Genomic DNA, 24,983 nt, shown 5'->3' on the forward strand with positions numbered 1-24,983 from the left:
TTTCCTTTTCAGATGACATGTTTGACCTCCCATTCCCAGATGACATGGACAATGACATTAGAATTTTGATAACAGGGAATCTTCACTCTTCACCAAATTCCTCCCCAGTTCCTTCCCCTGGATCACCATCTGGCACTGGAGTGGGATCTCACTACCATCACAGTAGGGTAAGGCTGGAGCACCATAGGGCACACACTGCTTAAAATAAAATACAAAGAAAGACCCAAATCCTCCAACAAAATCTTTTTTTTCCTGTAGATTCTTACATATAATTAGGTCAAAACCAAGCAAAACTTAGGTTAAAACTGAAGGTTAAATACTGCTGGAGAAGGTGTCTCTGCACTGTTTGCACCCTCCAAGTTAATTGTTGGTAGATAATTGAGGGGGAGAGAGGAGGAGAGAGCAGCTTTATCACACCTGATGACCCTGCGTAGATTTAATCTGTACTCATCCATTCTTTCCTGGAAAATCCTACGGAATGTCCCTGGCACAAAGTGACAAGTCTTTGAGAGAAAGGAAGCTGTGACAGCCCTGTTCCTGTGGATTTCAGGGGAGGCAAGAGGGAGAGAATTCTCCCAGTGATGAAACCCTGCCCATGGAAACTCTGCAGGTGCTGGATGGTTATGCAAATGTTGTTTTTTCTTAGGAATATTTAGCCCAGAGCACACAGCATTTGGGAGTTATTTTTGTTTGAAGTGGCTTTTATAAAGCCAGTTCCAACATCAGTGATTACTTAAAATGCAAATTATTTTTGGTAATTCAAGTTATTTTTTTGAATTGGCATAGCTTGGATCAGGTTTGATGGAACTCTTCCACTCCTACATTTAATCATGTAAGACTGAGCTGTTCTCTTAAAATGGTTTCCATCACAATTAGGTAGAAGCTTTATGCTTCATAATTTCCTGTGAAGTTTTGTTCTAAAAGTAGTAAGTTTAAAGCAGTAGCATATTACTTCTTTACTAAATGATATGGTATTTTATGAGAGAAACAGGGTAACTTTTATACCATTTTTGACACGTCACTGAGATGTCTCAAGACCAGAATTCTCACTCCTGAACATGACTGACTAAATGGTGCTACTTTCACCCCTGGAAGGAGAAAGTCCTGCCTGTGTTTTCCTTGCAACCTCTGCCAAAATGCCTCAGCGGCAGCTTTAATAAAGTCAGTGAGGGAGAAATGCCTCCTGCCTCAGCCACAGACATGCTAATCCTGCATTTTGCTCAGTCCACAACCACCTTGTGTGGATTGTGCAACTCTCCCATCAAAGGCTTGATAACAGCATGTTGCTGTCCCAGTTACTCCAAACTGGTGTGTGGGCAAAGGAAAACTTCTAAATTCTGCTGCCAAGCCCTGCAGCCATAAATCACAGCTCCTCGCTCTCTCCCCAGTTCACTCAGCAATCCCTGTTCTGTCCCACTTCTTTGCAGAGCTTGCTCTCACTGGATCTGCATCCATTGGGAGCAGCCCTGGGAGGTTCATGGCCTTAGCCTGGAGCCCGGGCCAAGCCCCTTCCAGCTGAACCCGAGTAATTCCGATTAACCATTAAGCCAGGCCTGGTAATTGCAGTGTAATGTTTGGCTTTAGCAGAGCAGCAGTGTGTGATCATCCCCCCGTGGGCCCGGGGTCAGGGCAATAATTGATGGCTGGTCACCAGCCCCGTGTGCCAGGCTCCCAGTGCTTTCTGCTCCAGGCTTGTTCCCTGCCTTGGATTCCTGTCCAGACCCACTGGAAGGGATTGGCAGGGAGGGAGTTGTAATTGAGCTGCTTTCTGTGCAGTGGAGTCTTTTCCCTTTTTTTTTAACCTGTTGACATTTATGGATGAAGTGAACTGCTCTCCCAGCTGTTTGGGAATCTACAGTGCTTCTGAAACATAAGCCTGGAGAACCCCACTACAGGGGAAAAAGGCAGGGCCTGGATAACTTTGACTAAGATTCCTGACTGACTAAAGGGGAGGGCTCATTTGTCACAGGACAGTAATTAGCAAACAAAGTCACCTTTCCACGAGTGGGCTGTATTGACACAAACCCTCAGAGATGCCTTCTCCCTCTCTGCAGAGCCAAGGTGAACGTCTCCTGTCCAGGGAAGCCCCTGAAGAGCTGAAGCAGCAGCCGCTGGCTCTGGGATACTTCGTGTCGACTGCCAAAGCGGAGAACCTCCCGCAGTGGTTCTGGTCCTCCTGTCCTCAGGCCCAGAACCAGTGTCCCCTCTTCCTGAAGGTCTGTTATGCTCCGCATGGAGCACTCGCTATCCATCGCTATTTCCATGCCTGTAAGAGCTGCAGGTGGGGTCTGTGGTGTCAGTGGCCCTGAGACCTCCCACTCCCGAACTGCGAGCTCCAGTCGGTTTATTAAAAAATGTAACCATTAATTTGGAAATACACATGGTCATGGTGGGTTCAACACAGAATTGCCAACTTCCCACGTTGTCCTGAGGTGATTCAGCATGGATCTGTTTCTTGGGAATCTTTAGCAGTACCTGCTGTATGAGGAGTTAATTTTTGCTCTTTCCCTCTGCACAGGCCTCTCTCCATCACCACATCTCTGTAGCGCAGACAGACGAGCTTCTACCTGCCAGAAATTCTCAGCGAGTTCCGCACCCCCTCGACTCTAAAACTACATCAGATGTCTTGAGGTAACACCTTTGAGGTTTTCATTTCTGCCCTAAACGTTTTGGGACTGAGTTCAGAGGTTTCAGAGGAACCTTTCTCACCTGTCACAATTATTTACCTGTTTCATCAGCAGTTTCTAGCCCTGCTGTGCCCTACGTGTGTCTCAGGGCATCTCCTCCTCCAGGTGCTAGAGCAGGGCTGTGAGGGGGAATTCTGTGGCTTCCCACTGCTGTGCACAATGATGCCGAGGAAACTCAGAACAGCTCAGCCTTGCCAGGGGGACGCACCTTGGTTTGCCCCCTCCAGACTGCTCTGTTCCCCTGGGATCTAATTTGGGCTGTGCCACTCATTATCTTTACTCACCAAACCAAATGGATTTGGAGGACATAAAAGCATTCCCTGATACCACTGTGCTAGGATTGGGATATCAAGGAGCCACTGTTCCTGAATGCATGCAGGGTGTGCGTTGTGTTGCTCAGGATGACATGAGGCCTGTTTGCCTCCATCCCACCTGTGGGACTGAACACAGGTGTGTGTGATGAGAACACACAGTGTGGGGCACCCCACTGAACAAACAAACATCAGCAGGGAACAGCAATGTCTAATCTAAGGAAATTGGGGTGTATTGTTCTAGATCTCAATCTGTGTCCTCTTGGAGGACTGAGCTCTCACAGTGTCCCAGGTATTGAGTAAAAGGAGGATGCAGTGGACAGGGAAAGGATGAGATGCAACAGACCCAAGTTACAAGATGAGAAATTGCAGTTAGATACAGGACCACAGGAACAGGGTGAGCAAATACTGGCACAAAGTGGAGGTGGAGGTGTTGAATCCCCAAGGCTGTGACGGCAGTGGCATCTGAACCACTGAGAGTCCAGAATCTGGGTGCTGGGGAGGGCCTTCATGCAAATAGCTCAGACATAGCAAACGTAAACCCTCCTGCTTTTAGTGAGGTTCCTACTTTGCCAGCACACTGGCAGCCCTGTCAGGGTGTGCCTCCAGGAGATGCCTCTAACAAAGCCCCCCAAGGCAGGCTGTGATGTCTTTCCCTTGCTGTGCAGGTTTGTGCTGGAGCAGTACAACGCCCTGTCCTGGCTCACGTGTAACCCGGCCACGCAGGACCGCAGCTCCTGCCTGCCCGTGCACTTCGTGGTGCTCACCCAGCTCTACAACGCCATCATGAACATCCTGTAGGACACACACAAGCACTTGTTCTTCTGGCTACTTCTCCCCTCCGCCCAGGAACGTGCCACGACCTGCGAAGAGCTCAGTTTGCTTCTCTTCAGACCAGTCCTGTGCTGTGCTTCTGTTCCTCCAAAAGCACATGTGAATTCTGCAGAGTTCAAAACTAAACTACCCATTAACATCTCTGGCAGCTTCAATCCAAAATCTGGGAACATCCAAGAACAGTGAACACAGTAACCTCAAGCCAGTGTTAGTTTGGTGGCTCAGTAACTACTGGTCAGTGTGATTATTTTTTTTAATATTTTATTTTTTTAAGGAAGACTACAGGATCTTTTTGCATTAGGAACTGATAAAGACCTGCGAGCAGTGTCAGCCCTGCGAGTAAAAACCACCTTGTAGTGACCAGTTCAGGTGTTTCGTTGTTTGATCGTCGTAAGCTGGGACTTTGCAGGAGGAAAAAACCACAAACACAAAACCACAGTCATAGTCTCGTATAAATATTGGAGTTTTCTGTCTAGCTGGAGTTCCTGTCAGAGTGGATTGGGATGAATGCATGCATTTGTTACCTGTCCATGTAGATATGAATGGTCTGGAGATACTTTATTTATTTTTAGGTTTGGGGAGGGGAGGGATTAAATTATAAAGGACTGGGAACAGTACAAATACCTTAAAAATCCAGCTCCGTTCCACTGTAGGGTTATTTATCTACAGACCTCTCACTCTTCTGACCTGGAAATCAAAAGTGAAGCTCCTAACAATCAAAGGCTGGGAAGGGAAGCGTGTTCTGGTAAGGGTATCTTGTATTTTAAGGAATTCTCCCCTGCGTTTAGCCTGGTTCAAGCAAGGAATGGCCAATGTTTAATGAAGGATAACACTACCTAAGGCAGAAGAGTGAGAGGGAGATAGGGAGGAAAAATACTTTAAAGCCCAATGTCAGGGCAAGTGGAAAGTGGTAAATTAATCTATTGTAGAGCTATGATTGAAATATATTTCCAGTAAATTTAGTGACGCTAGAAAAGTATTTACTGAAAGCCAAGTCGCCCTTTAATTCTGGGCAGACTCGTCCATGTACATATCCAAAAATATGGTTTTTGTTTACACTAAATCAGTCACAAATCTGGTGTATTTTTTCTGACTATAGGAATATTATTTCAAAGAAATAATTTTTAAAAATTATATCATTAAATTAGTACTTGAAGTTACACCACTGTGGTGGCAAAGTTACTTTGTTTAGTGAAATGATCGCCATTGGGAAGGTTAATGGCTAATTGAAGTATTTTTATGACTCCTTCATTCCAGGCTCCAAGGGGTTCCTATTCCAGCCCCATTCCCTCATTTCTGGGGGTGCACTGGGCAGCAGGAGGGGGCCGGGGTCGGGCACTTGGATCAGGCTGGGTGACCCCTCCCCTGGCTGTGGAGAAAAACTACCAAGTTTAGAGTTCTTCCAAAAGACTTTCATGTTCTGGTTAAAAAAAATGAAATTCTATGATTTTAAAAAGTATTTTTCTTGAGATAATGTAACATTTAAAACAAATTATATAAAATAATAAAAGAAAAAAAAAAAGAATTGCTTGTGTAATGAAAAGGTGAAGGCAGGGGAGGAACCTGTAAATGGATTATTTCCTTCCTTGCTCCACCCCTCCGTGTGGGTGTCCTCTTTGCAATGTATAGGTTAAAAAAAATCTGATATCAAACCATTTGTATCTAATGTGTACAGTGTAAAATTGACTTTAAAAATATTGCAGTACTATTTTTTCTTAATCAGAAAAGAAAATTCTCAAGGCCTTTTGAAGAGCATAAAAAGATGAAGATTGTAAACTTGTATAAAAAAATTTAACTTGGGGAGGAAAAAAATGTAAAGTAGACATTTGTAATCTTTTACCATTTGGGGCTTATTTGTTCCCAGGATTCATCTGAACTTTGGATTATTATTTTGCTTATTGTTTTTAAATGGGCCGTTTTTATCCAGGGGCGTTTCTTCCCCACAAACCTGGTTCTAAGCAAAAATTAGAAATTAAAAAAAGGGCAGCAAGGAGTAGTTTTCATCTGGTGTCTTTTATTTAATTTTTTTAAGTTAAGAGAAGCTGGTGACATATTTATACGTTTTTGTGCAAAATAAATGAATGGCAATAGATTTTAAAGAAAAATCTTATGTACTTCAGTGTGAAAAGTTCTGTATAATATTTCCCTTAAATATGCATTATTTTACTTGTGAGTTTTTTACTGAATTAATCTGAAATGTACAAGCCCTGGCTTTCCTACAGAGTGAAGAAAGTTATTTTATTTTTTTTTTTATTTCTAACTTCGGAAAATCATGCCTAAATCCAGAATTATTATTACAGTTGTTTGAGCTAAAGGGAGCAGGAGGGTGGGGAATGTCCAGCATGCTTGTATGTATATTTCAGAACCTTTTTTAAATGTAAAAGCTGTACATTTCTGGGGAGTTCTGAATTTCTTTTTGTTTTCTTTTTTTTTTCTCTGAGCATTTTGCAGTGAGCTTCTTTTATATATAGCCGACAATTTGAAAGAAAACAAAAAAAATGTGAAGTTCATTTTAAATCTACAGTATATCGCTGGTACAATACACTAAAAAAGACTTTGATAAAAAGAAACAATAATAATAAAAGACCTCCATTTTAAATGTCATTCATATATACCTTGTGGATGAGAGCTATATACTTTTACACACTTTTTTAGATGAATAAATTATTGAATTACTGAAACTGTTAGTGGAGTTTTATTCTTGTATTGAACTCTGAGTTTTTGGCATTCCCAGGGAAGGAACTGCAAGGTGCAGATCCAGGGATGTGAAAGGAGCTGAAAACAAACGTTTCAACATGGCTGTTGTGAGGGGAAATTGGGTGTCGCTGCTGCCACGGATGGAAAATCCTGCCAGAGGGGTGGGTAGGAGCAGCCTGGGATAATCCAGTGCCACGGGAGCAGTGGCTGCTTTCCAAGGGCAGCTCCAAATGCAGGGGCTCCAGCAGTGGTGGATGAAGTTCTCCAGCTGCAGCAGGTGAGTGTCCAAGAGGCGCTGGCAGGGGCAGGTCAGGCCCGGCCCCTCTCCCTGCACAGGGCCAGGGCCGCGCAGGACAGCCCTGGGTGAGGGAGCAGAGCCGCGGCCTCAGCCTTCCCAGAGGAGCTGCAAACCCCACGGCTGCAGGAGCGGGACTCTCATGATCCTTGGGCGTCCCTCCCAGCTCAGGATACCCTGGGATTCTGTGCTAATTGTGAATTCTGTGCTAATTGTAGGTGCTGTGGGCAGGGCTGGGTTGGACTGTTGGACCGCAGGTCTCTTCAAGCGAGACCCTCTGGGTTTAGCAGAGTCATTCCCAAATACAGACCTGCCAAAATGACACTAAATGGACAGCTGTGCCATGCCAGGATGTGTGTGGGGGTTGGAGCCAGCTGTGCCATGCCAGGATGTGTGTGTGGGTTGGAGCCAGCTGTGTCACCCTGGGATGTGGGGGTTGGAGCCAGCTGTGGCCAACCCAGTGTGTGAGGGTTGTTGGAGCCAGCTGTGCCATGCTGGGATGTGTGAGGGTTGTTGGAGCCAGCTGTGCCATGCTGGGATGCAGGGACAGCCCCTGTTACAGCAGTGCTAGCTGGCAAAAGGGGATGGGGGAGTTTCTGCAGACCCCCAAATGTTTCACAGCTGATGTTTGTGGCTTAGTCCCTTACAAAGAATCCTAAAAGAACTCCTTTTCCATGACAGCTGGAGCCCATATGAGCATCCAGTGACTGGGTGGAGGAACTGCCACTCCTTTCCATGGCTCTTTAATGGCCATTTGGGATTTCCTCAGCAGTTGTTAATTCTGGTCCACTTTGAATTTTGGTGCATCTTACTTCTGAATTTAGATAGTTACAAAAATAGTCCTGAAGATTTTACCTTTTTTCAAAACTTTCGAGCTTGTATCTTTTAGTTCCCTGTACTGTAGTTCACTGTAAATAATGGTACTAAATGACATTGTTCGATCACCCTGTCTGCATTTGTACTGAACAGTTACACTTTGGTCTTTCCCTGTGAGAGCTGGAAGTACCTGGAATTACTGCAGAGCAGTATTTGTTGCATGGAGATTACTTTGTGGCTAATTCATTGGCTTCACAGACAAAACCTACCAATTAAATATTCCATTCCATGAGGACTGTAAGGAAGAACTGAATGAAAACATTGAAATCTCAGTTGATTTGTAACAGTAATTGAATATCTACAACAAATATGTACAGCACTGTGGTGATGGACTCAGCCCTTTTAACTCCAATAAAGAAAATGCTTTTAAAGATCAGGCTGATATTAAACTACTTTTCCTTTCCCAACTGCCATCTCTATTTTTGAATGTCATGGCCACCTGAAAGCTGTTTCAGCAGATGCAGAAAGCATCACAAATTGTGAAGTAAACATGAGGTTTATGGGCAGTCTCTCACTATTTACAGTGGAAATGGAAACAGCCCTGGATCCCCAAACAGGAAGTCTCTGGTCTTTGAAAACAAAGCAGGATTTATAAAATTATGCAGCTTCCACTTCCCTATTTTGACACTGAGCTTAACCCTTGAACAAACGTTTCTGTGGGCAGCCTCTGGTTTGTGCTTCACTGGCTGTTTCCCTACCAGGTGTCAAAGGAGCAATCCCACAGCGCATCCCACGGGATACAGAAACCTCAGGGCTGTCTGAAACCTGAAATACTCTGCAGAGACGACGAAGAAGATGGCCCCAGTTTTGTGCGAGGCCAGCTGGGAATTCAGGCTGCCCTGAGCTGTCAGTGCTGGGGTCTTACGGGAGCTCTGCTCCGGGCAGGGCAGGCTCCAGGCTGAGCCATTCTGTACGAGCAGCTCCTGCTCTGCTGCCACACCAGGCCCTGTCGCCACTGCAGCCGTGGATGGGCGTATCCAGTACAGCTGACACAAGCCAAAACCAGACAGCACGTGCTCCTTTAGCTGATAAACGCCAGCTTTTCCCTCTAAGGGCTACTTCCTGAAACCTTTCAGAATCACGGTGAGAAACCAGCTTAGCACAAGGGCCCCCTTGCAGCAAACCAGCAGGACATGGCACTGCTGAGGACTCTTTCTATAGGAACATCTGCTGGAATTCACTGGCTCCCTCTGGTTGCTCCACAGGGTCTGGTCCAATTCGACTGCCACTCTCACCTGGCTCTGAGGACACTACAGCAGCTTCTGCTGTCGGCGCCCTCTCCATCCCCAAAGCTCTTTTTTCAGTTCTTAGCCAACCCCTGGTACCCAGCCACCTCCTCTACCTTCACATTCCAGGAATGTGGATTCTCTCCCACCACACACACACCTTTTGCTGCTGGACAGATGTTTCATTTCAGCAGTACCTGCTCCTGCAGGACCTTTGTCATCTACCCAGCAACATCAGCTGCTCCCCAAGCACTGATGCTCACTCCAGCTGGCCCCTTTTAAAAGACCCAGCCAGGCCAGCAAGGAACTGCTGCAGCCCACGTGGCAACCAGGGCAGGCCTAGGGCCTTCACAAGTGGAATTTATTTTCCTTACACACTAAATTAGACATGCATTTAAAAAACTCCTACCTGACAATCTCTTTGTTTTTATTTAAATATTTTGCCATTGGGAAAATGTCAGGCTGGTATAAATCTAGGAACAAACTACATCCTCAAATGCACTGCTGCTACTGCGAGTGTTTGGAGAACTTTCTGCTTTGATATCCAGAACTCCCATTAAGAAAGGATTACACACACACAGAGCACTGCAGAAAAAGCTCAGTGGTTCCTGCAATTCTGTAAAACACAATCCCACGGATGCAAAAAACCCAAAAATGAAAACAAAACAACAACCAACCAACCAAAAAACAATAACCAGAAAAAACATTTTTACCTTTCCAGTTGGGTGAATACTTTAAGAAGTCTTTTAAAGCCAACCTTTTTTCAGTTGTCTGTGATTTCCTGCAGCCAGTGACAGCTGTAACATGTCACATTAATCACATCTGAGCCTTTCTCTGTGTGGGGTTGTCCACATGAATAACTGAAGTTACATCCTTGGTCCTCCAGCAGGGGTCATGTTTTGATGGCAAATGAAACTCCAGCTTCTGCCTAGACTAGGCTTTAAAAAACCAAATTAAACTGCACAGTTACAGAGCTGGATCATTAAAGGTCAACCACGCGAGCAGGTGTGGGTTCATTGGTCAAAGTGCTCCACCCCACTTGTAATCAGTCTCGGTGGTAATTTCATTAGTGCCTGGGGAAAAGCCAGGCCAGGAGAGGCAGGTGATGGGGCAGGGTGCGCATGGCAGGGCAGGGGGCTCTTAATCCCAGCAGGGTAATGGCCCATGGAAGTGCTAAAAGAACGGTGCTGTGAGCAGCTCTCCGGGCTCCTGGCTTCAGCAACATCTCAGTTACAAGCAACTGCCCTTGGATTTCTTTCCCCTGTTACTCTGGAGCTGGGCAAGGGTTCTGCTGCAATGGCACAAGCTGCTGCACTGCCCAAGCATCCAGGGACGGCCAGGGGACAGCAAAGGGACCTGCGCGGGCCCAAGCCCGGTCTCAGGGTGACTTTAGCCATAAAGAACAGGGAGCCCAAGGGGAAAACAACTCGCACCACCCAGGGTCCTGTGGCTTCTATGGCAATAGAGGGACAGAGGACGCCCCTCCTTTGCTGTGGAGATTCCCCTCATCATCACATCTTTGCCCTTCTCTTTGTACTTTTTGTTGCTGACTTGTTTTTTGATGTTGGGCCTTTTCACGAGTGAAATGTTGCTTTTATTTAAAAGAAATATCCCACACAAGTAACATCCCTTTCCACAATACATAATCTTCCCTCCCTGAACAATTTCAGTCAGAAGCCAAGAGGATGCAGACTCATTTTCCCAGAATCTCTCTGCTTTTCTAAAGCTGTTCAGGTGACTTGGATGAGTCCCCTGCCCATCCAGGAAGCACACTTTGCTGTGGTCTACAGATTCCTGATCAGGCAGGGGGACTTGGGGTGACCTCTGTTCCATGTGCAACACTGAGGCTCCTCCACCCCTGTTCCCTGTTTCTTTGGACACTTGCTGGTGGCAGCCCAGGGTGCCTGTGCAGGTGAGGGGCACTGGCACCAAGTGTTAATGCATAACCCCAGTGTGCCTGAGGCCAGCACTCATGGAATGGAACTGCTGTTCCAGGTTTCGGTGCAACTACTGCCCACCCCTTCAGCCTCCTGAGCAATGGCTTTGCAGTTATTTATGGTGCAGTTAATCAGAAGAACCCCTCCAGATTTAATAAGCACGTACAGAAGGCATGCTAAAGGGACTGAGGGGAGAGGAAAGATCAAGACTCTAAAGCTGCCCAAACTGATGTGGGATTTTGGGCAAACTGTTGGCTTTGCTACTCCCTGTCTGTAACAATCCATGCCACTGGCTCACTGGCTGGAGCTCTGGTTCATTTTAAGGCTCTCAAACAGCAGAAGGCAGAGCATTAGTTTGCAAACTTTAGTCAAGATGATATAAAATTATTCAGGACAATGAAAACTAAAATCTTCTGCAAAGACTTACAAAAAGATCCCAGAATGTTGTGGAACTGGCCAGTAAGTACCAGAAGGAATTCATAGTAGGACACACACAAAAAAATTTAAAATTATGCCAAACACATAGATGTGGCCTCTAAACCAGGATACAGCTCAGGATCATTCACTTCAGGAAAGAAGAAGTGGGATGTCTGAGCCAAAAATGACCCCAGCAGGAGTGTGGTAATGCCACTCAGGCAGCCCAAGCCCAGCCCAATGGCCCAGCTCTGTTCTGCTTGTGGCATGTCCCCACCCCAGGGATCAGGCAGGACTTGAGGGCAGGGAGAGCAGCCCCTGAGCCCCTTCCCAGGACTGCCCCGAGCTCTGTGTGTGTCCCAGGGCACTGAAGGCCCCATGGGAGCTGGAGGCAGGGCTGCAGCCTCAGCTCCGTGGGGATGTGCCTGATCCTTCCCTCATCTCCCCCTGCCCTGGGCCACCTCGCAGCTCCAGGTGGCAAATCCCCTCCAGACCCCACAGGACCAAGTCACCACTTGCACACCACCTGGTACCTTCCGAAAAATGGCTTCATCCCAGGTCCCAGTTCCAGCCAGACGCTTGGGAAATGCTGAAATCCACTGGTGCTTCAGTCGGTTGGTAACAGGCAGGGGCTGCACCTTCACTTCCCTCTTCCAGGTGCTCTGATGGCTCCTCTGGCTGCACTACAGGTAAACGAGCCGGGTCTACATCAGGCTTTTATTAAAGAACTCCTCTTCTCATTCCCAACCCAGCATGTCTGAGGAGCTTGGCTGAAATTTTAGCATCGTTAACACCCCATCAATGCTGTGTGAAACATGCCTGTAGGCCAACGCTGGGGAAGTATCCATCTGGAATCCATCCCTGGCATGGATCAAAGTCACATGAGAGCCTGCCCCTGGACATTCTGGTGACTCTGCTGTGGGGAGAGGAGGCTGCAGGAGTCCTAAGCACTTGAGACATCTGCTCAGGTCTAGCTGTCAGTAGCCCAAACTCTGTCCATGAATTATGCTCATCTCTGACCAGAAGGAGCCAGGTGAATCCTCACTGCTCTGCAAGACGACACAAAGCTGAAGCTTCCAGCAAGGAGCAAGTCCCAGCTGAAGGGGAAAAGTCTGAACTCCTGCAGTTAATCTGAGGAGGAAGAAGATCAGACATTCAGCAGCTGGCTGAACTAAGGAGCAAATCAGTGTGGAGATGGGACAGGGAAAGAAGATATTCCTACACAAAAGGTCTGCTTTGTTCCCCTTGTACTTTGTGCCAAGGCAGCAGAGAAGGAACTGTAAAATCTAGAACAACTTTTTTCAGAGCCTGATAAAAAAGGCAATCCAGAAATGTATCACATCCCTAAAACACTTCTGCAGTGCACCCAGGGCCTACACAAAAGTGACCAGGCACACTGATCTGGGGACAAAGCCACTGTACCCTGTTTTCTTTGTTGGCCTGGACCAACAGACCTGGCTCTGAACTGCTGCAGAGATGTGTGATTTCCACTGACCAGAACAGCACAGAGGAAGGGAGTTTCATTTAGGACAGTGCCTGATAGGTTCCCACACAGCAAGCTGGCTGAAGGCTAAATTATCTGCTTCAGAGCAGTGAAGGATTGATATGCTTGAACTCTGTAAGGTTGGAATTACTCAAACACCTCCTCTGACTTCAAGACTTTGGAAATAAATCAGAAGGGGGCTGATTAATGCCAAGCTCACACCCTGCTCCCCCTAAAGGCTCAAGAATTCAGGCATGGCACCTTTGATCCAAGAGAAGAGCTTGCAGTTGTATCTGTCATGCCTGTCTCTCAACAAATGGACTCCTTTTCCCAGAGATTTTAACTCTGGCAGCACTTGGCCCTCAGCACATATCAGCTGATGTATAGTGCCTGTCTGGACACATTTGGACCCGTCCTGATTCTCTGTCCCTTTCTTCTCTACCCTGCTTTCCAAATAGCCATCCGTGACTGTTTACTTTGGCAACGCCTGCAAAAAAAATAGTCTCAATGAAAAGGCAAAATCCATTAGGAAAAGCCAGCTGAGTGCTAAAAAGCCCCTAATCAGTGGAAAGTTTAAAGAGCACCGCTCGGAGAGAGGCTGTGGTGCCTTTCCAACACCTCCCCAGCAATGTGTGAGGCTATGACATGTCAGAGTGAAGCCCCAAACACAGGCACACTGCCAGGGGAGCTGTTTCCTCAGGGCTGAGCCTGTGTCCGGCTGGGTGCTGGGGAGGGAGCTGCTGATGGAGGAGCAGCGGCATCACAGCAAATAACTGCAACCAAACTGGTAAAAGTTCACCCAGCTGGTTCCAGCTCTGGCTGTTCTCAGCCAAAGGAGAGAGAGGGTTGATCTCAGCTCAGCATTACAACTGGACCAAAGCAGGAACTTGGGGTTTAAGGGCCAGTGCAGGTCCAAGTAGGGGGATCTCAGCGACACCAGCTAGGGCAAAAAAGCAGCGCTACAAAAGGATCTGTTGCTGTGGAGAAAGAAATGCCCTCAAAATGTCTTGTCTGAAACACTAAATTCAGCCAAGAGCTGAATATAGTTCAAGCTAAACTGCAGTTGCCCCCAAACACCTCTCAGCTGTGGATCCCCGCTGAGAAATGACTGCTCACTTTGGCTGTAGGAGGTAGCCAATGCTCGGCCTGGGTAGATTTACTTGCTTTGGGTTGCAAATATTTCAAACCACCATCACCCAACATTTCGCAAGTGCATTGAATTACAGATTTCAAAGCATCACAAAGAAGTCAACAAACCACTCCTTTCAGTTCCCCTACGAAGAAGAAAGTTGCATGTTTTTCTTTCAGGGAACAATCAAAATATTTGTAATGAATCTGCTGCTCTATGAACTGTGTTTTTAAAGCTTGATAGAAACAATCAGGCTCAGGTTTAGCTCATTCTCCTTCATGTTTTAGAGGCTGTAATATGGTGTGTAAGGGAACTCAGGCACAATTTACCTCTAGCAGCTTTATGCCACTGAAGGATGTGCACATCACAGTCCACAGGTGAACTATTTTTTGTCACCTAAGCTACACAGACCCCTCCACTCTGTACAAAATTCTAAGACATGCTTAAGGAAGTGTCAGTAATTGAAATTATGTTGGGCTACACAGCAGGTCATACAAGAGGTAGAAGTCCCATTCCTAATGTCCAGGGTTGTTCTGCATGGGACAAACGTGCTCCTTTGATCTATTTGGAAACTTTTAACTTCAAAAGAGGAAAATCAGAAGTCCTTATTGTTCTGGATAGTCCAGAGGAGGGATACAAAGATTATCAGAGAGCTGGAAAACTTCTCTCATGAAGACTGGGAGAGCTGGGGGTGCTCACCTGGAGAAGGGAAGGCTCCAGGGAGAGCTCAGAGCCCTTTCCAGGGCCTAAAGGGGCTCCAGGAGAGCTGGAGAGGGACTGGGGACAAGGCATGGAGGGACAGGACACAGGGAATGGCTTCCCAGTGCCAGAGGGCAGGGATGGATGGGATATTGGGAAGGAATTGTTCCCTGGGAGGGTGGGCAGGCCCTGGCACAGGGTGCCCAGAGCAGCTGTGGCTGCCCCTGGATCCCTGGCAGTGCCCAAAGCCAGGCTGGACACTGGGGCTTGGAGCAGCCTGGGACAGTGAAAGGTGCCCCTGCCCATGGCAGGGGGTGGGACTGGATGAACTTTAAGGTCCCTTCCAACTTAAACCAGTTTGTGATTCAAACTTAGGGTCTACTTTTAAGAATTTTGCACTTTATAGGAAAGCAGAAAGATATTTCTGGTACTCATAGAAGTCTTCCCATAACTCCAATTTTATTACAGAATAAAGTTCTAGTGAAACATCCTGAGAGAGCCATGGAATTTTAGGGAAGTATCTATCACACTGTGGAAATGTAATCACCAAACCACAGATGAATTCCAGACAGCCAGGAATGATTCAAGTACAAAGACTGCAGCATCAACTGAGTTTTTCTTCTATCAATTAGAAAATTAACTGATACAGAAGAATAAAACCAGTGTGTCCTGAGCCTTTATCATCTGTAACTGGAGAAATGGGCATTACTCTCAAGTAGGCAGAAGCAGCAGGTGGAGCTGAAATGCCTTTGAATTAAGTGTTGGAATGGCCTCTGTCCCAGTGAGATATCTGGAAATGTGGCACGAGTGCTGTACCAAACCAGTCTGCTGCCACAGCAAACTGGCCCCACCTGGGCAAGGCTCGGCCCACTGCAGTTACCTCGTCAGAGAACTTGATTCACTCAGAACTCTCAGCTGGCTCTGCTCTCAGCCAGCAATGAATTCCCACCTGTCCCTCCTGCTGACCAATCCCACCAGCTTTCAGGTAGCCAGAGGGGATGGAGATGCACACACCTGCCCTCTTCCCTTGTTAATTAAAGCCTTATGTAAGGCTCCCACGGGCAGGTTGTGGTGACTTTTGGCTTTTCTTTTTGGTTTTATAAAAAAAGGTGTTTAGAGGTTGCTGAGCCATTTATGTTTGAGGAACTACTCCTAGTCTCTAGAGTTAGTTTCCACTTACAGAAGCCTGCAAGGTAAGAAGAATTCTCTTGTGCTGATAAACTTTTCATGTGTGTGTTGCTATGTTGGCATTTCTTCTGCTGTGCTGCCTGGTGATTTGGTTTGGGTTTATTTCCTTTTTTATTTAAAAAGACACATGCTAGACCAAGGTATTTCCTGGCAAGGTAATGTTTTTTTTGCCTGGGGTTGCCTGTTTTGAGGAAACATGCCCATTCTGGTTGGGTTGCAATTCTGACTACACAGGTTTGAATTTGGCTGCAAAGTCAGATTTGTCAGGTTTCAAGCTGTGTTGGATTGTTGGAAGGAACTTGAATAATTTATATTCTCTCTACTCTGTTCTTACAATCAACAACAGATATTGCTTTAATTTCCATTGCTCAGGCAGTCTGGAAAGCCTGATCAGCAGTGGTGACCTAAACTTCGATTCACAGGCCTGTATTTGTGGGTGCCCTTCTCTGCCCTTTTCTGCTTCTTACCTTCAATATAAGGAAATCAGCTCTGGGAACAAGTATTTGTTCTTCATCTCTCATAGATTAAAATTTCAGTCCAGTAAAAAAGCTTGGTGCTAAGAAGTACTTGAACTGGTGATGCCCTTAATGGCAGCAGTGCTGCCTGGAGGGCAGGGAGACAGGAGAGAGAGACCAACTCTGAGTTCCATGAGAGGACACCTCCTGTCCTTCTTGACACCTGTTCTGTAGCCCTAACGTGCTTTCCAGTGCCTCCTCTCCAGTAACCGAAATCTGGGAGGCACTTGGCGCCCTGAAACGCTTTACAGATGCACTGAAAACCGTATGAAGGAATGTATAAAAAGAGGCAAAACTAGATTTTATGCAGAATTGATGAGAGTGAAGTTTAGGAGGTAAAAGTAGCCCAAAAAGTGTGTGCTTTCATTTTCTGTTCATTTTTTTGTCCCCAGTTTTTCCACCTTGAGGTTAAACTCATGACTTCTTATCTCTGAGCAGGCCCAAGGTGTTGCTTTTCCTTATCTGCTGGGTATAGACAGTGCCAGTGGCCCACCCCCATCCCTGCAGGGAGCAGCTCCCCCAGGCAGGTTCAGCTGAGGATGTGTCACTTTGGGCAGTGAGTCTGGGAGCCTGAACCATTTGTAGCTTGTGAGCGTCTCTGGAACACAGAGGGTCATAAAAGCCCTTCTGAATGGGCACTTTACTGACAGAGCTCACCTTTAATGGCCTTTTTGTGAAGTTACAGCTTGGCTTTTAGGCCCTTTTTGCAATTCATCACTTAATCCATACATGCTACCTTGGCCAAGAGCTGGACAATGGGGCCCACTGTGTCTGGTTTTGTTATGGAACAGCCAGAGTGGCTTTTAACTAAAACAACGTATCTGAAGGAGAAAAATGTATTCACCTTGAATTCCCAATGGCTTCGACTTACTTAAGGCAGCTCTGCAGACACTGGTGTGTGCAATCAATGAAATCCAAACTGCAGCCACATAAGGATGGCAGAAAGGAGTAAGAATGTATATGCCTTTGCATGTATAAAATATGAGGGGAGGAAATGTACAGGGAGGAAGGAAACAACTATCCTTGTAGCTAGCTCTGGAAAAGAGTATCCTTCTGATATGAATTTTTTCATGATTAAATATAAGGGTGTATTAGACTGGCAGGGAAGGACTGCTACACAGCCCTGACACCAGCTGGGGGCCCTGCTAAAGGTCCTTTCAAAAATCATGTGTCTTCTGGTACAGATCAATCCTATAATCCATTTGTCAGTTCCTTTTTGAATGGGAGGTGGATGGTAAAACTGATCCCCCCCCCAGCCTTCTAATGCTGCTGCACAAAGAGCACATGGTTTGCCTTGGACCATGTAAACCCAGGGTGCCTTGGTGGCAAGCCAGGGCCGGCCCAAACCTGCTGAGACTTGGAACACATCAAACCAACTTGCTTAACTATCCTCCTGTAACACTTCCAGATACAGAGGGGAGAGGTAGATACCCTTACTTAAGGGGAAAGGAGAAGGAGTCCTCCTCTAGGCACTAGGAAGTGTGGAATTGCCTTCTGGAAGCATGGAATTGCCTTCTGCACTGCTGTCGATCCTTCATAAAAATTAATAATCCTTTGTCACAGAATGGCCTGGGTTGGCAGGGACCTCAAAGATCCTCCAGTTCCATCCCCCTGCCATGGGCAGGGAACCTTCCACTAGCCCAGGTTGTTCAGAGCTCCATCCATTCCTTGACAGAGGCCCTTGCCTGCAGGAGGGAGTACCCCACGGAAATCCACTTGTGATCCTTCACATGCTTCCTCTTTCCAGGGTGCTGACTACATGAATCCAGTGGGAGCAGGGACACCTGGTACAGGGAAGGGACTGGGCTTCAATGTCATGGAGGAAGAGCAGTATCCATATTACCACCTTTTGGCTCAGGTAGGCCAGGGACCTGTCACTTCAAGGTGGGGCTCTCAAATGGGACCATTTGGCAAAGGGTAATCTTTATTTTCCCAAAACTTCAGCTGTCAAATTCAGATTATTTTTTTAAATGAGATGAGATTTTTGGCTTAGGTTCTAGTTAAGCTAATGTGGAAAGCTACACATCTCTGGAGGCTTCTAGAAGCACTTCAAAAGACTGAAGTAAAGTCTCAAGAAAGCCAGCAGGGAATACTATACTCTTCTGTGGAATTTATCCCACTTTAGTTTGGCTCTAGGCACCCAAAGTAAAGCCACAAATTTGGCAATCAAGTAAGTGGGTGGCCAGTCCAACACTTAGAGTAGCAACCATTGACCTCAGTTAATTTTCCTTCTACACTCAGCCATTCCACCCACGTCCTGATTTTTATCAGGCCTTCTGTCTTCCAAAGAATCTCCCTCAGAGAGTGAAGTAGGACACATTCCCGCCTTGACTGTAATGTGTAAGTGAAACTAAAGCAGGCAAGAGGAACTGGGCACCAGTGGCATTTGCCTGCGGGGCTGGAGCCGAGGGCCTGTGTGCGGCAGGCCTGCTGAAGCATTAGCTCCATTTGCTTTTTGTCTCTGAGCCCCCCACACCTGCCTGCCATTTAGCTGCCTCTGAAGGCTGGCCAAGGGACATCAGATCAAATAATAAAGGCCACATTGAAGCAGTGTTTCAGCTGAAACAGTATGAGTGGAGGCGAGATGGGGCTTGGAAAAGGCTCCCTCTCAAAGAGCCCACACATACATGCGAGAAGGTCATTAACTCGTGCCTTGTGCTATCTTTGCCGTCTCTGCTCCCTCTCTCTCAATTATTACATCAGAAGGAAATGAGAGAGCACTTTGCCAAATACTAATGGACTTGATGTTTTCATAATCTCAAGTGCACAACAATCAGAGCTGTTTATTTTCCAAAGAAGATGGGAATCAGGGGAGGAGGCTGAAGACTGTGCCATTCTGTTAGGGAGAAAAAAACCCTTATGAACAAGAGCTGAGACTGAAAAACAAGCATCTAAGAACACTCTTGCTGTTACAACTCTAGCACTCACTTCTGGGGAAAAGGTAGTGAGAGTGGTTGGATATTGTCCTGTCCCAGTGCCCACTGCACAGTAACTGACAGCAAGGGTCCAAGTTAGCAGAACACTTTAGAGTCCCACTTCAGATTGAACTCAGATGCTTTAGTTTTTTTTTTATGTCTGAGTATAATGATACTGCTATATATTTGTTTCTGAAGCATAGCAAGAACCACTTCTTTCTGAATGAAACGTGCTCAGGAGACAGGATGTGACTGAGCTGACAGGAGGGGTCTCTGCAGTGACATGAAGGAGTCAGTTCTGTTTCTTGGTCTCAGTAGTCAGCTTCCCCACAACTTGAGCCTGTGTGAAATCCCAGGCTTTGCTTACAAAGGGAGCTTAGCAGGATACTTGCACATCCTTAGATTTATGCTGGTGTACAAATACTGGAATTTCCCTGAAGAGCCAGCTAGGACTGTGAAGCTTCTGTCCTGGAGTCACCAGGTTGTTCCCCTGGTAAAGGACTGGCATCCCACTGCGATGTGAGGAGCTGTGGAGGGCATTTGGTTTTACTAAGTGAGCCCAAGCCATCCGCAGGAAGATAAGGATGCTTTGTGTTCTTCCTTGCTGCTCAGATTTTGGAAGCTTCTGCCTTGACAGGGGTTTTAAATTCTCAGTGTCCTCTGACACTGCTGACAGGAATGTGCACAGGGGCTGATGTGGGAATGACTTGCCCAGTCACACCGCAACTGAATTATCAAAGGATCCCCCAAGAGTGTCCTCCTTTCCCACACATCACCTTTCAAAGGTCATAAACCAGAACAAAGGCTTTGTATAATTTGGGAGTCTTTGGGCTGAACTGGGTCTTAACAACTTTCCTAGTGCATGCAGGTACTTATTTATCCCTATGATCTAAGTGCAGGAATTGCCAGTGTTTGTCCATACAGGCAGATGTTCTAGGCCTTTGACTGGGTTAAGAAGCAAACAGGGCTCTTAACTACCACCGTTCAAGCATTTTTTTCATCCACTTGGCAGTTAAATTCCAGATGCCTTGCACAGAGAAGAGCTTTGAATCTTGTCTCCTACAAGCTTATTATCGGTGTTGTGTGCAAGACCAGAAGTTTTCCTGATAGTAAAACAAAGGGCTGCATCTCTGAGGAAGGAACAAAACATCAAAAAATACCAAACAGGGAAAGTTTCTGGACCCCATGTTAAAAATCAAAAGGATATTTCTAAATGGCGAGTCAGACATGAGCCGGGGCAGTGGAGGAGAGGAGCGGGTGCCGCTCCTGTGCCGGCAGCTCCCGGGAGGTGTCGCCGCAGCCCAAGGCTCGAGGCGCCGGGACCGGGCTGTGTCCCCATTGCATCGGGACACACGGACTGTGGGCAAGGGGCTGCAGGGGACACCTCAACCTCAGGTGGCAGAACCAGACTCCAGTGCCACCTCCTGTGTGATGCTGCGGCAGCAGCAGGCTGAGGCTCCCCGTGCCGATCTCATTCCCACGTCCCCATTGTCAGCACCTGGATCTTTACCTGCAGCAGAGGGTGAGGGGCTCTCCCTGCCCGCCGCTGAATCTGCTGCCTGCCAGGGTGTCTTCCGTGGGTGACCTTTGTGCTGAAGCCTAATAAATGTTCAAAACCAGAGGGATTTTGGATTTGGTCTGACAAAAAATGAGATTATGTATACAGAGAGATCTGATAAAGAGCTGCTTTACTTGCATTAAAGCAGACATTTAAAAGAGGCTTTCACTGAGGACATGGTTGCTGTGGAATACTGGGGCTGTGTCATGAGAGTGGAAGGGTGTACTGGGCATCTCATGCACCATATAATTAACTTGATTTTTGGGCATCTTGAGTGCCACTAGACTTGAATGAGACATTTATGCAGCACTTGGTGTTTGTGGTCATCAAAGGTATCACTTTGTTGTGCTTGAAAATACAGCAGCCAGTGCAACAGAGGCTCAGCACTGGCTGGTCTTGTGGTGCTTGCAAAGTATGAACGGGCACCACTGGACAATGTAGTGTGGGGACGTGTAGCCACACACATCAAACTGAGATGTTTTCTGTACACCTCTGATACAGGAATATTTTGGCAGCAAGCTTTAATATTGTGTCCCAAACTGTGATTATAAGCTGGTATACAGGAAGACACTACTGTAGCTGAGATAGGAAGTGATGATTATCCCTCACATACAGTTTAACTGTATACAGGAATACTGAATGTGGATGAACTGCCGGTGCTGCTCTCAGAAAAAGAAAACTTCCCAGACTGCAGAGACCACATTTAGAGGGAGGGAGGTTAAAAAAAACCCCCCAACAATCCAAGAATGCTCACACAACTCCAAACCACCAGGCAGCCACTCTAATCCTTTAGAGTGGAGAGCTGGAAATGTACCTGAACTACATCACAAGTATGAAGTCCATCCTCCAAAAGGAATCAGATGCTCGGTGGCCCACGTGCATCCTCCCCATGTATTCACTCCCGTGCTACTCCTTAGAATCTCATGGAAATCTCTAATTCAATGAAATCAGCCTTCTCCCACTCCCTGGTGCAGAGTATTCCTTCAGTCACAACTAAATGTGTCTTTAACAATGAGGCAGATGCAATCCTCAAGGGCTGGGAACATGGGCAGCAGCCTTACAGGCAGGTGTGTTCAAACATACCTGAGAGCTGGGCCACCCCACACCTGCTCGGGATCTGTTCTTCCCCTTGCTCTGCTCTCAGGCAAGCCAGTGAGGTTATAGGTTTCCCCATCAGTCTCTAACACTGTGTTTCTGTCCTTCACACCCACTGGTGACCCATCAAAGTACCTTGTTTATTATTTTCAGATTCCTCCAAGTATTTCTGGATGCACCATTCAGGAGCTCTCCTTCTAGGAGTTACGCTTGCATTTTTAGTGCTCTGAGATTTCTATTAACTCTGCCCTGCGTGTTTTTCCTCCCTTAAGCATTTAAGTACACAGCTCAGGCATGTACTTGTCTCACTTTAAGCAGTGGCCAAGGGCTATTTAATGATTTGGGTTTATACAGCTCACACTGCCTGACTAAGTACCTGTGATACATGGTAAAAGCACAAATTCTTCCGTTAGAAACAGGTTTGTGTTTCAAACAAACTAATGTACACTCAGAGTTTTCTTCAGTGACAGCCAGATGAAAGCTGTCCAGCCCAAATAAGCCAGCTTCCAGCTCTCCAAACTTTCCTTCTCCTTTGGAGAGGGTGTGAAGTACTAGTTCCTGGCTAAACCTTTTTTCAGAATCAACAGTGAGAGACAGGAGTAGTGTTGTGGTTTCCAGCCCTTTTGTCTTCATCTACTTCAGGTCACAGTGGATTTTTTTACATGTTAGAATTTTCCTCCTAAAACTTCTCAAGGCTGGAATACTTGAATTGCTGAAATATCATTGAGTGGTTACTGCCCCTCACTCAGGACAATTATGTAGCCCTTAAAACCTTGCTTGCACTGTTTTGTTTTTTTTTTACATTGCATCTGCTCCACTGTAAGTCTGTGTGTGTGTAAAGATGCCCTAGAAATGGACCAACTTCATGGGCTTCAATGATGGTGACAAAATGAGGTTAAACTTTTAAGCAGCCAACGTAATTTCTCTTGACATGAAATGATTCTCTTACCACTCAGATGATCAATTATCTGTACTGATCAACACCCTTCTGTGTTGTTGGGCAGTGCAGGATTCTCCTGTTTGGCACATCTGTGTCTCAGGGTTAGAAGGGCCTGATCTCTTGCTGGGGATCCCCAGGCTGCACCTCCACTTGTGGTCTTCCTGCATGATGGGGCTGAAGCTTGGGGAAAGAAGGGAAGGGTGATCCAGCTGTAGGACATTGAAGTTCTTCCCATAAGCTGCTCCTGACTGGAAAACAGAAGTTTTGGTACCTTAGAACAGGAATGGCCTATTAGAAAATACTACTCTCAAGAGAGGAGAATATTATTTTAAATAGTCATCCTTCACCTGAAAACTTTGGAGTTTGATGGGTTTTAATTCAAATACTTTTAATGAAGTTACACTTCTGGGTGAATAAGGCCCACAGAAAGACTGTGGCTCTCTTTAAAAAGCCTAAGTACAAGAGTGGAGATGTGGAAGAGAGGCACTGATAGCTAAAGATGCAGAAGAAAAATATGTAATGGAAGACATGTAGGCAAATACTCTGCAGCCTTCTGACGGCTTTGGAACAGTGTTGTCCAGCTGCAGCATCACCCATCAGAAAAAAATATCTGAAGGTCACATTTTCAGCCTCCCAGAGCACTTGAATCTAGGGCAAGTGTTATGGGGACAGATCCAGGTCTGCTACTCTGCGTGGCATTCTTCCTTTTGTGCATCACCATGGTAAACAGAGAGGGTTGCCAGGAGCCTGGATGCACTGTTTGTGTCAGTCCCTCATCCCCTCTCCCCCTCCTTCCCCAAATGCTTTCTCGGTGATTAGTTACTGAGTAGAAGGGGCTCCAGTTACCATGCAGCCTGCCATCCCTCCTCATTTTATTGGAACTAATATCCCACCTGCGATGATAAGGTTTAAACTTGTTTAATCTCCCAGCTTAGCTGTGGTGTTTTAATATTTTTAAAATGGTTGTTTCAGAAATGGGGGATTTAAACAGGTTTTGAATAAATAATAAAAGCCCTTCTCACAGGTTGCAAGGCAGGCTGGGAGGCATGAACCATTTTCATCAGGTCAGATTTCATGTTGGGTTATCCCAAGGTGGCCTGACTTTGTGGCTACAGATTTACAATGGAACAGTCATATGCAAAGCAGTTTATGGAGGAGAAACTGCTTTAATAATGCATTTCCTGCTCAGCAAACAGCAGATACAATGACATTCATAGGGAATGGGAGAGTGAACAAAGTCTTGCAGGAAAGGAACCAGTTTCTCCCCAGAGTTTTAATAACATTTTTTTGCTCCTACAATATATTTGGGGAGATAAATGTTGACCTGAGAGACATCAGAACGTACAGTTTTGAAGTGAGAGAAAAGACAGGTTTGCACATCTCAGGCCTGATAACCTGGAGCTGCATCTGCATTGTTTCAAATCTAAGGGAAGGGAAATGGGTTCTCATCTTATGGTGAAACTTCACTGGCATAAACATAAGACTCTTTGTCTGGAATAAACTGGATAAAGTGCCTTGTGTTAACGTGTAGACCACCTTGGTTTGTCTCCCACTCTTTGCTCCCTGGACTGGGAATGCTGTGTTCAGCCTCAAGAGCAGTACTGACAAGCTCCTGACTTCTCTGAGCCAAACCAAAGCTGCAACACCAGGCCTTCAGGAGTCTTGTCCAGTCCCAGTCCAAGCCACTCGGATGCACACCAGGCTTCTAGGAGTACACGTGCAGGACTGGGATTGTAAAGCCAGGAAAACCAGGCAGGACTTCTTTAGCTTTGTTCAAGACTCCTCCTGCACACTTAGGCACAATGTGTGTGGAAATCTGAGTAAACCACAGCATAGTGACTAAAGCAGGGGTGGCCAAAGGCTGCCAGAAAGGAGCCCACTGACCCATGGCTCAGTTGCAGAAGAGCCCAAGCAGCACCAGCTGGATGACCTTAGTGCTGTCCAATTCTTTTCCTAAGGCTGCAGAAAAGGTGGGCACAGAGCTGTTGTACAAATACTGTTTATATTATTTCTGTCAAACACAGTAATTCACAGTGATACCAGAAGGGCACTTGGCTGTGGTCAGCTTCAAGTGAAGGGAGAGCCACTGTGTCTCAAAGATGGGTCATGCCAAGCTCTGAGTTTGTGCTTGCACACATGAATTTGCAAGTGCAGCTCATAAACAAATTAGCTCTGAGTAGCTCA

At 46.4% G+C, this 24,983-nt stretch overlaps 1 protein-coding gene and 1 long non-coding RNA gene across 4 annotated transcripts in view; one reads left to right on the forward strand and one right to left on the reverse strand.

Moving 5' to 3' along the window:
- Positions 1 to 6,513, forward strand: part of MED13L (mediator complex subunit 13L) — a 173,064-nt gene extending 166,551 nt beyond the window's left edge. Inside the window, 4 exon segments of the mRNA XM_039561361.1 lie at positions 13 to 167; positions 2,055 to 2,216; positions 2,519 to 2,631; positions 3,667 to 6,513. Of these exon segments, the coding sequence (XP_039417295.1) occupies positions 13 to 167; positions 2,055 to 2,216; positions 2,519 to 2,631; positions 3,667 to 3,799 (563 nt within the window). The 3' untranslated portion in view covers positions 3,800 to 6,513.
- LOC109145861 overlaps positions 5,827 to 24,983 on the reverse strand; it is a 53,028-nt gene continuing 33,871 nt past the window's right edge. For 2 of the 3 annotated variants that reach the window (XR_005603201.1, XR_005603199.1), the window contains exons 4-5: positions 22,809 to 23,047; positions 5,827 to 11,960 (exon numbers count right to left, since the gene is read on the reverse strand). This is a non-coding gene — a long non-coding RNA (uncharacterized LOC109145861). The remainder of the gene's footprint in view (positions 11,961 to 22,808; positions 23,048 to 24,983) is intronic. The other variant, XR_005603200.1, reaches the window with a different exon arrangement.

This window comes from Corvus cornix, chromosome 15 (assembly GCF_000738735.6).
Source record: "Corvus cornix cornix isolate S_Up_H32 chromosome 15, ASM73873v5, whole genome shotgun sequence".
NCBI lineage: Eukaryota > Metazoa > Chordata > Aves > Passeriformes > Corvidae > Corvus > Corvus cornix.